Consider the following 11,817-nt stretch of genomic DNA (forward strand, 5'->3'; position numbering starts at 1 on the left):
CTCCTTTGGAACATTTCTCTCCTTCTGACCCTGTGAGAAAGCTCAACATTTCCTTCTGAATTGTCAGTTTTTTCTTAGAGGTGGAAAGTGACATTGATGGCTTCTTTTTACGGTTTCAAAGTGGGGAAGGCTCCTCTTCATTCATCCTCTCCAGACCACACTGCCTTTGGAATATGGACAACTGGACAAGTTTTGCCCAGCTGTGGCATTTCTATTTGAGGCAGAAACAGCAATGGCATTTGCAGGAAAAACCAAAGGAGGAGCGGTGCAACACAAACATCCTGTGCAGATGCAGGCTGTGCAGATGTGACTCGAGAACATTTGGGTTCCTGCCACTTGGATTTGTATCCCTAAGAGAAATCTCTTTGGCTGGAGGAGAGTCTGGCTGAAGAGAGAAAGCAGAAAGAGTAGTGAGGGTGCTGTGCAAGGTCTCCTGTGGTGCAGAGCTGTCAGCGACTGTGAGGTGAGAGCGGGCCCGGCCTTGGCCAGGCTGGAGCCCCAGCAGAGCCCTGGCAGAGCCCGGAGAAGCCTGAGCCTCGGCACAGGCAGGCTGGAAGGAGGCCCTTGGAGCTGCAAGAGGCAGCAGCCTGGCCCTGGCTGCCTCTTGCTGGCCCCAGGCAAATCCTCCGCTCTCAGAGCCAAGCTGGCAGCTGGCTGCTCCTGAGGGGAAGCGGCGCCGTGCTGGGCACAGCACACACTGGTGCCATGGGCTGTCTGGAGTCTGCACAGGACGAGAGAAAGGCAAAGAGCAGCCCAGGGCTGCTGCCCTGCCTGACCATTGCTGCTCTTCTGCCGCCTGCCCTGGAACTCCTGGCAATGGTCAGCAGTGTGTGCAGCACTCTGGGCACAGGGGGAGGGAGCCGGGCTGCTCCGCAGGCTCCAGCACAGGGCAGTGTCCTTCAGGCACGGCATTTCTGCCAGGGGAACCGAGACCAGCGTGAGGCACTGACAGCAAGTCAGGGCACATCTGCAGGAGCCACTGCCTCACACAGCTCTGGGACCAAGCGCCTGCAATCCTGGAGCTCTGCACTGAGCCACAGCAAAGGTGTGAAATGCAGAGGACTTTGCAGAAATATTCAGGGGCACCAGGCCAGCCTGCTTGGTGCTCTCTGGGGCACAGCAAGCACTGTGCAATGCAGCTCGGAGCTGCTGGCAGAGAGGGACTATGGGCATGTGCCTGAGGCTTGTTCTTGAGTAGTGATTTGGAAGGGAGCAGAAGGGTCTCAGTAGGCAATTGGTGTTTTCTTCATTAATTTCTGCATGGACGACACAATGTGGCATCACGCAGCAAAAGCACTTAGAAAACTTTTTTACTCTAAGTTTGTGTTGAATTCCAAAAAAAGGAAGGAGAGGTGTTGGGAAGAACAACATGTTGAAGTGTAACAAATAGGGCTTGTGAATTCCATTACTTTTAACAATTTTCTGGGATTGAAAGTCAACAAATCAGCTTTCCCCAAGGAATTCCCATTGCTGATCTGTGTCTGAATGGATGTTCCTGCTCCTGTGTTCATCCAGGTGCCCACAGGGAGCCAGGAAGATGTGGAGCCTCCCAGCCAGGTGTCTTCCCAACACGCATCACCAGGACCACGGATCACCAGGGCTCTGCCCAACGGGGGTCACTGGGGATCATCCAACGCCCATCCTCCCATGGGGGATGGAGCTGGAGCAGCGCACGAAGCTCTTCCCACACTTGGGGCACTCGCAGGGCTTCCCTTAATGGTGACTCCGTTGGTGTTGGGTCAAGTTAGATCTCTGTGAGAAGCTCTTCCCACACTGGGGACACTCATAGGGCCTCTCCCCAGTATGGATGCGCCGGTGGGCAGTGAGGATGGTGTTGCGGTTGAAGCTCTTCCCGCAGTCGGGGCAGCGGAAGGGCCTCTCGTCTGTGTGAATCCGCTCATGTCTGATGAGAGTGGAACTGCGCTGAAACCTCTTCCCACACTCCGGACACTCGTAGGGCTTCTCCCCGGTGTGAACGAGCTGGTGTGTCCTCAGGGTGTCACTCCACCCAAAGCTCTTCCCACAATCCAAGCAGGTGTAGGGTCGTTCCCCTGTGTGGCTCCTCTGGTGCTTCCTAAGGCTGGAGCGGTCATTGAAGCTCTTCCCACATTTTCCACACTTGTAGGGCTTTTCCCCAGTGTGAATCACTTGGTGCCGCATGAGGCTGGAGCTCTGGCTGAAGCTCTTCCCACATTCCCCACACTCGCAGGTCTTTTCCCCAGTGTGAATCACCTGGTGCCGGATCAGGTAGGAACTCTTTTTGAAGCCCTTCCCACATTCCAAGCACTTGTAGGGCTTCTCCCCTCCGTGAGGCTTCACCCCAAGCTCCGAGCTCTGGCAAGATCTCTGGCCACCTTCCTGGCACAGGGGGGATCTTTCCTCTTCACAGCTCCTTGGGCTGGGTTTGCAGCCCCTCCTCGTGTGGGATCTCTGGGGCTTTTCCTTCTCCTCCATCTGGCCTCGGTTTGGGAATGAAAAATCCTGGTCTGGGGAAAAAACAAGAGAAGAGTGTCTTGGGGTGGGGATTCTTTCTTGCCCAAGTTCATCTCAGGAAGTCATTGGGCATCTTGTGTCTGGAAGAACCTCCAGGACACCAAGATTCAGCACAAATATCCTCCAAACATCAAGACGTTACTATGGAGTTAAATGTTTCTGAAAATGCTTATTAAAATCATGTAGAGGTAGGCCACAAGAATGCTTGGTATTGGGGATGATCTAGCAAGCTGAAATGTTTACGGTAACGAGAACTGGTACTTGGGGTCTCCAAGATACCCACCCAGAGATAAGATTCGTACATGTTCATACAAGGATGAGCTAACTCTCATGAAGCAATATAGATAAAGTTAATGAAGCAATATTAATGAAGCAATATTGATAAGGTTGTTATAGTGATTACTGCTACAGCTGAAATTGTAGAAATATGTGCACTTTGGACAAAGACGATGGAGATAGATTTGGGTTGCTGATACCCCTAGTGCCCACGCACTTCAATAAAGCACCTGCATATAATCAGTCTGTGATTATGTGTGTTCATGAACGCTAACATTTTGGTGACCCAGATGGGACGCTGTGAGTGCTGCTGAGCGAGCTCACGACCCGATCATGCTCCAGCCGGCACCGAGGGATTCTCGGGAAGCCCATCCAGCTGCGACCATCTGCGCCGCTCACAACGTCCCTCTGAGAGAGGTGAGGTGCTTTTCGGTCTGCTCTGGTGCCTGCCGATAAGACGCAGCCAAAGCTTCGCACGGTTGGGCTGGAGGAATTCCTGGTATTGCCCAGGCGCCGCCTGTCAGACAAGTGCGAAAGCGTTGCAGGTTGGGCAGCAGTGGTGTGTGGTGTATTGTAACTGTAACATGGAGAAGCTTAAAGGGATTTGAGGTGGCAATGCCCCTGTACCACCTACTTCTCCTTTGGGGTGCTTATTAGCACATTGCAAACAGGGAAACTTTGGGCAAGATTTACATAAAGTTGATTGATTACTGTAATACATGGTGGCCAGGATATGACCTGGACAGTGGGGAAAAGTGGCTGAGAAATGTATCTTTGCAGTAGAACACCATTTTACAGTTGATGTTGTTCTGTAAGCCCGAGGGAAAGTGGGATGAAGTTTCGTACGTTGATTTGTTTTTCTATTTGTGAGACAAGCCAGAATGGCAGGCTGAGTGTGGATTGATGGCAGTTAAGGCATGTGTGAGTGATAAATGTGAGCTTTGTGTAAAAGGAAAAAGTTGTTTAGAGCACCTGGCATTAAAAGAAAGTTTGTGTTGGGGGAAAGAGATGGATGTTGATTTACAAGTGGATTCAGCAGAACCAAAAGAACACAATTTTGTTTTGTCTGCCCCCACTTCACCCAATCCTATTTCACCTAACCCTATCTCGCCTAATCCCACTTCACCTTGCCCTCTTTATCCTCCTCTACCGCCTTCACCTGATCCTTCTTCTCCAGGAGATGATCCAAATCTAACCGTGATACAAGGAAATGTGAAAAATGCTGGGGAGGAAGACAGCAGTAGCAGGGGTGATGATAATAAATCAGCGACACCGGTATCCCATCGGACTCGGTCACAGCTCGCTCCGGTTCTGGGTAGAACGGGAAAAGATTTGGGCAGACAAAGGCGGACTGTGATTGCCCCCTTGAGACAAGGAGTAGCAGTAGAAGGGCCGGATCTTTGTAGAAGTTCCTTTTTCACCCGCAGACTTGATAATTTGGAAACAATCAGCTGGAACTTAGAGAGAAAACCCTGATAAAGTAGCAGGGGTGGTAAAAATGATTATGAAAACTCAGATCCAGTTTGGGATGATATACAAGTAATAGTGGATAATTAAATGGACTCTACTGAGAAAGAGATGGTGCTTAGAGCAGCCAAGGAGAAGATGAGAGAAGATCTCAGAACTGGGGTGCTGACGACGACTTTAGATGAGAACTTTCTAACCGAGGATGCAGGGTGGGATCCCAATGCCTTTGGGGACATGCGGAGCCTGAAGAGATATCAAGAGTGGCTCCAGACAGGGGTTGGGAATGCTGTACCTACGGCTATGAATTGGTCTAAATTGTATGAGATAAGACAAGAAAAGAAAGAATCCCCTGCTGCATTTTTGGAAAGGCTTAAGGAGGCAGCAAGAAAGTATACAGATCTTCAACTAGAAACAGAACAGCGAATGTTCAGCTTGTGTTCATTTTTCTTGGGCAGTCGCAGGATGATATTAGGAGAAAACTGCAGAAGTCAGAAGGAGAAGATACAAGGAATTTGAATCAATTACTTGAAGTGGCTTGGAAAGTATACAGTAACAGGGAAAAGGAAGCTAGTAAAAAGCAGCAGCAAAATCTTTTGGCAGTGATCCAAGGAAGAGAGAATCCAGGTTTCAGAGGATGCGGCAGAGGTGGTCGTGGACTGGGGAGGGGCGGACTTGGCAGAGGACGAGGGGGATGGGTTTTGCCAAGATTGTGGTTAAATCAATGTGCTTCTTGTAGACAAGAGGGGCACTGGAAAAATGAATGTCCAAATCGGTTTAACCAGGGCAAGCAGTTCAAGCAGAATCAAGATGCTTCCAAATTAATGGTGGTGGGGGAGTACAACAGCTGACTAGAATCAGAACAAAAACCAATACAAGAACCTTTAGTAACTATACAATTGGGAGATAAAGAAGTAAAATTTCTGGTGGATACAGGGGCTACATAGTCTGTGCTAAATGATCTAAAAGGGCAAGCTGGAGACAAAACAGCAACAATAGTTGGAGCCACAGGGAAGGAGGAGAATCGACCATTCCTGCAACCCCTGGATTTGTGTTTTGGAAACAAAGTGTTAACACATGAATTTTTATATATGCCTGAGTGTCCAATTCCACTTTGAGGATGAGATTTATTAGCAAAACTTGATGCAGTGATAACTTTTGAAAACGGGGAGCTTTCAATGAAAATACCTGAATCAAAGACAGGACAAATCTTAATGATAAAAGAAAAACCAGACCCTGCTATCCCTCGGGAAGTAGAGGATGCAGTAATTCCCTCTCTATGGGAAACAGACATACCAGGAAAATCTAAGTTGGCACAACCAGGACATGTAGAATGAAAAGAAGGAGCAAAAGCTGTCCAGGTTAAACAGTATCCCATAAAGCCAGAAGCACGGCAAGGAATAGTAAAGATTATTGATAAATTTTTGAAGTACCAAATTTTAGAAGAATGTGAATCAGAATTGAATACACCAATACTTCCAGTGAAGAAACCAAATGGTGAGTACAGACTAGTACAGGATTTGAGAGCAATAAATGGAATAACTAAAGATATTTACCCAGTGCTAGCTAATCCCTACACATTGTTGACATCTGTGAAAGAGAAATAGAAATGGTTTACTGTAATTGATTCAAAAGATGACTTTTTCTGCATACCACTTGACAAAGAAAGTAGGAAACTGTTTACCTTTGAATGGGAAAATCCAGACAATGGAAGGAAAACTCAGCTCACCTGAACACGACTCCCACAAGGATACAAGAACAGTCCAACCCTATTTGGAAGTCAGGTGGCGAAGGAGCTGGAGATTTGGAACGAGAATGGGCAAGTACCAAGAGAACAATACCTGCTGTTACAGTATGTTGGTGATATACTGACAGCTACAGAAGAGAAAACAACCTGCATAAAGGTAACAATTGAAATTTTAAATCAACTAGGAATGGGAAGATATAAGGTGTCTAAAGAAAAGGCACAAATTGTCCAACAGACTGTGATTTACCTGGGATGTGAAATCTCACAAGGGCAATGTAAATTGGGTACTAACCGTATTCAAGCTATTTGTGCTATTCCAGAACCCCAGAACCTGCATGAGCTGCGAGTTTGCTTTGGGATGACAGAGTGGTATAGCCTGTGGATCATGGACTATGGACTAATTGCAAAACCCCTGTATGAAGCCCAGAAGACACAACCGCTTACCTGGGGCAGACCACAGAAGGAGGCCTTCCTCAAACTGAAGGAGGCATTGACAACAGCTCTGGCATTAGGATTTCCTGATCTATCCAAAGATTTTCAGCTGTTTGTGCATGAAAGATCACACCCAGCACTGGGAGTGCTGACCCAACCTTTGGGAAGCTGGAAAAGGCTGGTAGGCTGCTTTTCCAAACAACTTGACAACGTGAGTGCCGGATGGCCTTCATGCCTGCGGGCAGTTGCAGTCACTGTGATGCTGATCCAAGAAGCCAGGAAACTCACGATGGGCAGACACATAGATGTCTATGTGCCACACATGGTGACCACTGTTTTAGAATAAAAGGGGGGCCAATGGCTATCTCCAAGCAGGATGATGAAATTCCAGGTAATCCCAACCGAGCACGATGGTGTCACATTAAAGACAGATAAACCTTCTGAATCCAGCTTTGCTCCTTACCAGCAAACACATCTGCCCAACGAGCAGAAATGGTTGCTTTAACCAGGGCATTAGAGATGAGTGAAGGGAACAAAGTAAATATCTGGACTGATTCAAAACATGCTTTTGGAGTGGTGCATGTACATGGGGTACCGGGGAAAGAAAGAGGACTGCTGTCTTCTAAAGACACACACATTAAACATCAAGATGCAGTCCTGCAATCAATAAAAGCAGTACAAAAGCCCGAGCAAGTAGGAATCATGCAATGCAAAGCTCACCAATCAGGAAGCTCCAAAACTCATGAGGGAAATCGGAAAGCAGACTGGACAGCCCGACAAGCTGCTCGAGAAGTGAAAACTGCAATGGCATTGATACCTTTAAAAACTAATGTATCTCAATTCAATTTACCTCCAGAACCAAAATATTCAATAGAGGATGAGAAATTGGGACGCTCACTGAATGCACAGAAGAATTCAGAAGGGTGGTATGTGACTACACAGGGACAAGTAGTGGTACCCCCCTTGATAATGAGAGAAGTTCTACAAATTAAACATAACAAATGTCATTGGAGTGCAGAGGCATTGGTGAAATCGTTAAAACAAAATTTAATTTCAGTACGGATGTTAACAATGGCAAAATCAGTAATGTCAAAATGTGAAATTTGCTTAAAGAACAATCCAGTGGCTAGATGACAGGCACAATTAGGGAAAATACGGGTAGGAGTAGAACCAGGAGATTATTGGCAAGTAGATTTTGTAGAATTAGCAAGAACTCGAGGATACAAATATCTATTGGTAGGGCTTGACACATTTTCAGGATGGCCAGAAGCTCTTCCCTGTCACACAAATCAAGCAAAGGAGACAGTCAAGTGCTTACTGCAAGAAATCATTCCAAGATTTGGGGTGCCTCTAGGAATATCATCAGATAGGGGCCCACATTTCACAGCCACAGCAGTGAGGGAGGTGAGTAGGTTACTGGGAATAGCTTGGCATCTCCATACACCATGGAGACCCCAATCCAGTGGGCAGGTAGAGAGGATGAATCAGACATTGAAGAGGCAAATCAGCAAAAGATGCCAAGAGGCTAAATTGCAGTAGCCACAAGCTTTACCAATAGCACTGCTGAGGATTCAGATAAAGCCTAGAAGCGGGATGTCAGTCAGTCCTTATGAGATATTGGATGGGAAACCATATGGATGCCCTGAACCTAATCCAAATGTACATGTTACAGGGAAGCAAGAGGTGTAGAATTATGTTCTGTCTCTTGGAAAAGCTCGAGCTCGACTTCGGAGCACCCTTGTGTGGAACAGGCCGCTGACTCTTGAGAATCCAGTTCATGACATCCCCCCGGGAGATGAAGTGTACGGTAAAAGCTGGAAGGAAGAACCATTAAAAGAAAGGTGGAATGGACCCTATCAGGTACTGTTAACTACCTTGACAGCAGTCAAAGGAGCTGGACTGGATCCCTGCATACATTACACCAGGGTGAAGAAGGTTTCCCCTGCACTGTGGACTGCACAAACTGTAGGGCCAACAAAGCTGCAGATAAAGCGGGTTTGATTGTTTCAAATGTCTAGGTTGCTAGTGACTGTAATGGTGATTATTTCATGGCCTTTAGTGCCATCAGTTGGAATCAATGTTACCTTGGGATGTGAAATGCAAAAGGATCAGCTCACAACTCTTCATTTTAGAATGAAGAGGGATGTGGGGGTGCAGCCAGAAACACAAGTGATAAAAGTCTCTCATACTATTCAGGCAGAAAATGGGATGATTGGATTAATTCAAGATTTGGCCAACATGCAAAACACCAGCAAAATAACTGCCTGTCTGCCAATACCAAAGGCAGCAAGAGACCTAATAAATCGGGGAATTAGAACATCAAAATTACATGAAATACAAAAGAATAAAAATGAAAATGTGAGCTGTGTACTGCACATAGATTACGAGTACCCAAATAAGACAGTGTTTGAAAATGCTGTGAAGCCAAAGTATTCATCTACATGGGATTGTCATGAAAATGGAGGAAAGTATGAACCAAAACTAGGCTAGTATGGGGGATTAGGGAATTATGGATGGTGTTATGAAAAGATAGCAAAGGTTATTAAAGAAAAAGATTCCAGTATTGAAGTGGAAGTGTGAAGGACAGGAAGGAAAAGATCGGGCTGAAGCTTGGGACAGTGCATGGGCAATGAGTGGGCTTCAGAAATTCCAATCTATGGCAGATAGCCCTTGGTGCATTAAGTGGGAAGGCTCTGAAAGTGAAACAGATCCAGGGGTATGGAACACTGCAACCAGTAGTAGAATGGAGGCAGACAAAGTGAATTGGTGGGTATGGAACAAAACTTAGGACTGTACTTCTGATGATGAAGAAATAAAACAAATGCCACCACTTGTGGTAGCCCTGCAAATTGGATGTGCCTTCAGAGGAAACAAACACAAACAAGGTGAAATAAATGACAAGATAGGACAAGTGATCCAAAAGGTAATATGTAGCACAAGTACAGTTCAGAGTCCAGGCCAATTTGGTGGGCAGCAAGCGATGGCACCTGGACAACACATTTGCCTGCAGGTGAAAAAGTAAAAGAGATTACTTTAGGCCTCCCCACCTTATGCCCAATTTGGAAAAGGTCCCCATTCAAGGGAGAACATGAACTTCTGCAAATAAGGACTAGACAAGAAGTTCAGGAAAACAAATCTGAAGAAAGATGGCAGGAACCCCAGGCAGTAGTATAAAATTTGAGTGGGTTCTGGAATCCTTGATTGGTCCAATAGCAAATTATAACAAATAGAAAGATGTTGTACAAACTTACAGGCCAGGTAGAAAGATTGGCAAGAGTTACCAAAGAGGGATTTAGAGAGCTAAATGTACAATTACAAGCAACAACTAAAATGACCCTGCAAAACAGATTGCCTTTAGATCTGTTATTGTTGAAAGAACACGGAATGTGCGGGTACCTAAAAGGACAAATTGATCACTGCTGCATCCACAGTCCAAATGGAACTGCAGATGTAGAACACAACATTAATCCACTAAAACAAATAGAACATGAAGCACAGAAAGAGAGGGAAGATCTGACCACAAGTTGGGTAGATAAAATTTTTGAAGGGTTAGGATGGAATGTGAGCTCATGGATCAAACCTATTCTTGAGAGTCTGATAATCCTACTGATTGTGTTCTTTGTAATCTAGTTAATCTGTGCAGTTCTGAAAGGAGAGATAAAGAAAAGAGTATCCTGGAACCAGAAGATAATAAAGGCGCTGACATGGGACAGAGATCCACATCCACATTTGTCATCTCCAAGTCCTCCAGAGTGTAACAACGCTTACGACAACTGTGGATTCAAAGATGAACATCAAGTATAAACACAGAAAAAGGACTGTATAGAGTGAAAGCATTACACTTATTACAGTAAAGTAAAATATTTTTAAAGGGGGGAAATGTGTTACTATGGGGTTAAATGTTTCTGAAGATGTTTCTTAAAATCATTTAGAGGTAGGCCACAAGAATGCTTGGTATTAGGGATGGACTAGCAAGCTGAAATGTTTATGGTAACGGGAACTGCTACTGGGGGTCTCCAAGATACCCACCCAGAGATAAGATTCCGACATGTTCATGCAAGGATGAGCTAACTCTCATGACGCAATATAGATAAAGTTAATGAAGCAATATTAGTGAAGCAATATTGATAAGGTTGTTATAGTGATTACTGCTACAGCTGAAATTGTATAAACATCTGCACTTTGGACAAAGACGATGGAGGTAGATTTGGGTTGCTGATACCCCCAGTTCCTGCACGCTACAATAAAGCACCTGCATACAATCAATCTACAATTATGTATGTTCCTGAATGCTAACAAAGACAGATCAAAAACTTCCAAAACACCAAAAATCTGATATCCCCCCAAAATACAAAGATTCTGCCCCCACAAAAAAAAAAAAACACCAACATTCAGCCCAATAAAGCTCAGAAACACCGAGATTCAGCCCCGTGAAAATCGTGCATCTCCCTGCCCGGGCACTCGCTGCATGGGGGGTGAGGGGGGCAGTGAGGCCGGGCCGGAGCAGGGGGTGCCTGAGAGAGGCCCCGAGCCCGGCAGAAGCCCCTGCACAGCCATGCAAGTGGCTCCTGGCCGCACTCGGGGATCCCCCTGGCCATCCCCGCTGGAGCAGCCTGGTCCTGAGGGACTCTGGCCCCTGCGAGGGACCCCAGGCTGCAGCAGGACAAGGATTCCTGGCCCTCAGGGGGAGGCAGTGACATGACCTGACTGTGACCCCCATCCCTGTGCCTCTGGGCGGGGAGGGGGACGGAGAGGGGCACAAAGTTAAGCCCGGGAAGGAGGGACAGCTGGGGGGAAGATGGATTTCCGTAGGAATTACTTTACTTCTCGTTTTCTTGTTCTGACACGTTTGAGAATAAACTCAATTAATTTTCCCAAGTCAGGTGTGCTGTGCCCGTGACCAAGGACTGAACTGTCCCCAACCTCATCCCGACCCCCGAGCCTTTCCTTGAGTGTTCTGCTCCCCGCCCGGGACAGGAAGGAGAGTCACAGAGTTTTGGCCTCGCTCCGGCATGCCCTGCTCCATCCCGGACTCACCCCCAGCTCCCAGCGCCCTCAGCTCGCAGCGCCCTCAGCTGCCGGGCACCCCGAGCTCCCGGCGCTTCAGCGCAGCGGCGCTTCCTTGGCCTCCTGCCCGGGCCGGGCCCAGCGCGGGGGCCGCTCCTCAGCCCAGGGGGCCGAGAAATGGCGGAGCGCAGCCCAAGGCACGCGAGGCCGTGCCGTGTGGAGAGCCCGCCGCTGGCTGCGATTGGCTGCTTCTGCCGTCACTCGTGGCTATGGCGCGCGCTGATTGGGCAGAGCGGGGACAAGCCCGGCCCCGCTGGCGCCCCCAGGGCGGCCGTGGCGCAGGAGCGCCGCCATTGACCGGAGCGTCTGTGCGGGCCCGGCAGCGGCGGCAGCAGCGG

At 47.5% G+C, this 11,817-nt stretch overlaps 1 protein-coding gene across 2 annotated transcripts; it reads right to left on the reverse strand.

The window, feature by feature from the left end:
• Positions 1 to 1,590: 1,590 nt before the first annotated feature.
• Positions 1,591 to 11,529, reverse strand: LOC111946167 (uncharacterized). 2 transcript variants are annotated; one of them, XM_086873688.1, is made up of 2 exons: positions 11,450 to 11,529; positions 1,591 to 2,486 (listed from the first exon to the last, which is right to left on the reverse strand). In XM_086873688.1, the coding sequence occupies exon 2, from the start codon at positions 2,452 to 2,454 to the stop codon at positions 1,714 to 1,716; it is 741 nt and encodes a 246-aa protein (XP_086729814.1). In that variant the 5' UTR covers positions 2,455 to 2,486; positions 11,450 to 11,529; the 3' UTR covers positions 1,591 to 1,713. The 2 variants fall into 2 exon arrangements, with proteins under 2 accessions (XP_086729814.1, XP_086729815.1); XM_086873689.1 differs by having other exon boundaries at positions 1,591 to 2,481; positions 11,450 to 11,524.
• Between the last annotated feature and the right edge of the window lie 288 nt (positions 11,530 to 11,817).

Source organism: Cyanistes caeruleus, unplaced genomic scaffold (assembly GCF_971803275.1).
Source record: "Cyanistes caeruleus unplaced genomic scaffold, bCyaCae1.hap1.1 HAP1_SCAFFOLD_103, whole genome shotgun sequence".
In the NCBI taxonomy this organism is placed as follows: domain Eukaryota; kingdom Metazoa; phylum Chordata; class Aves; order Passeriformes; family Paridae; genus Cyanistes; species Cyanistes caeruleus.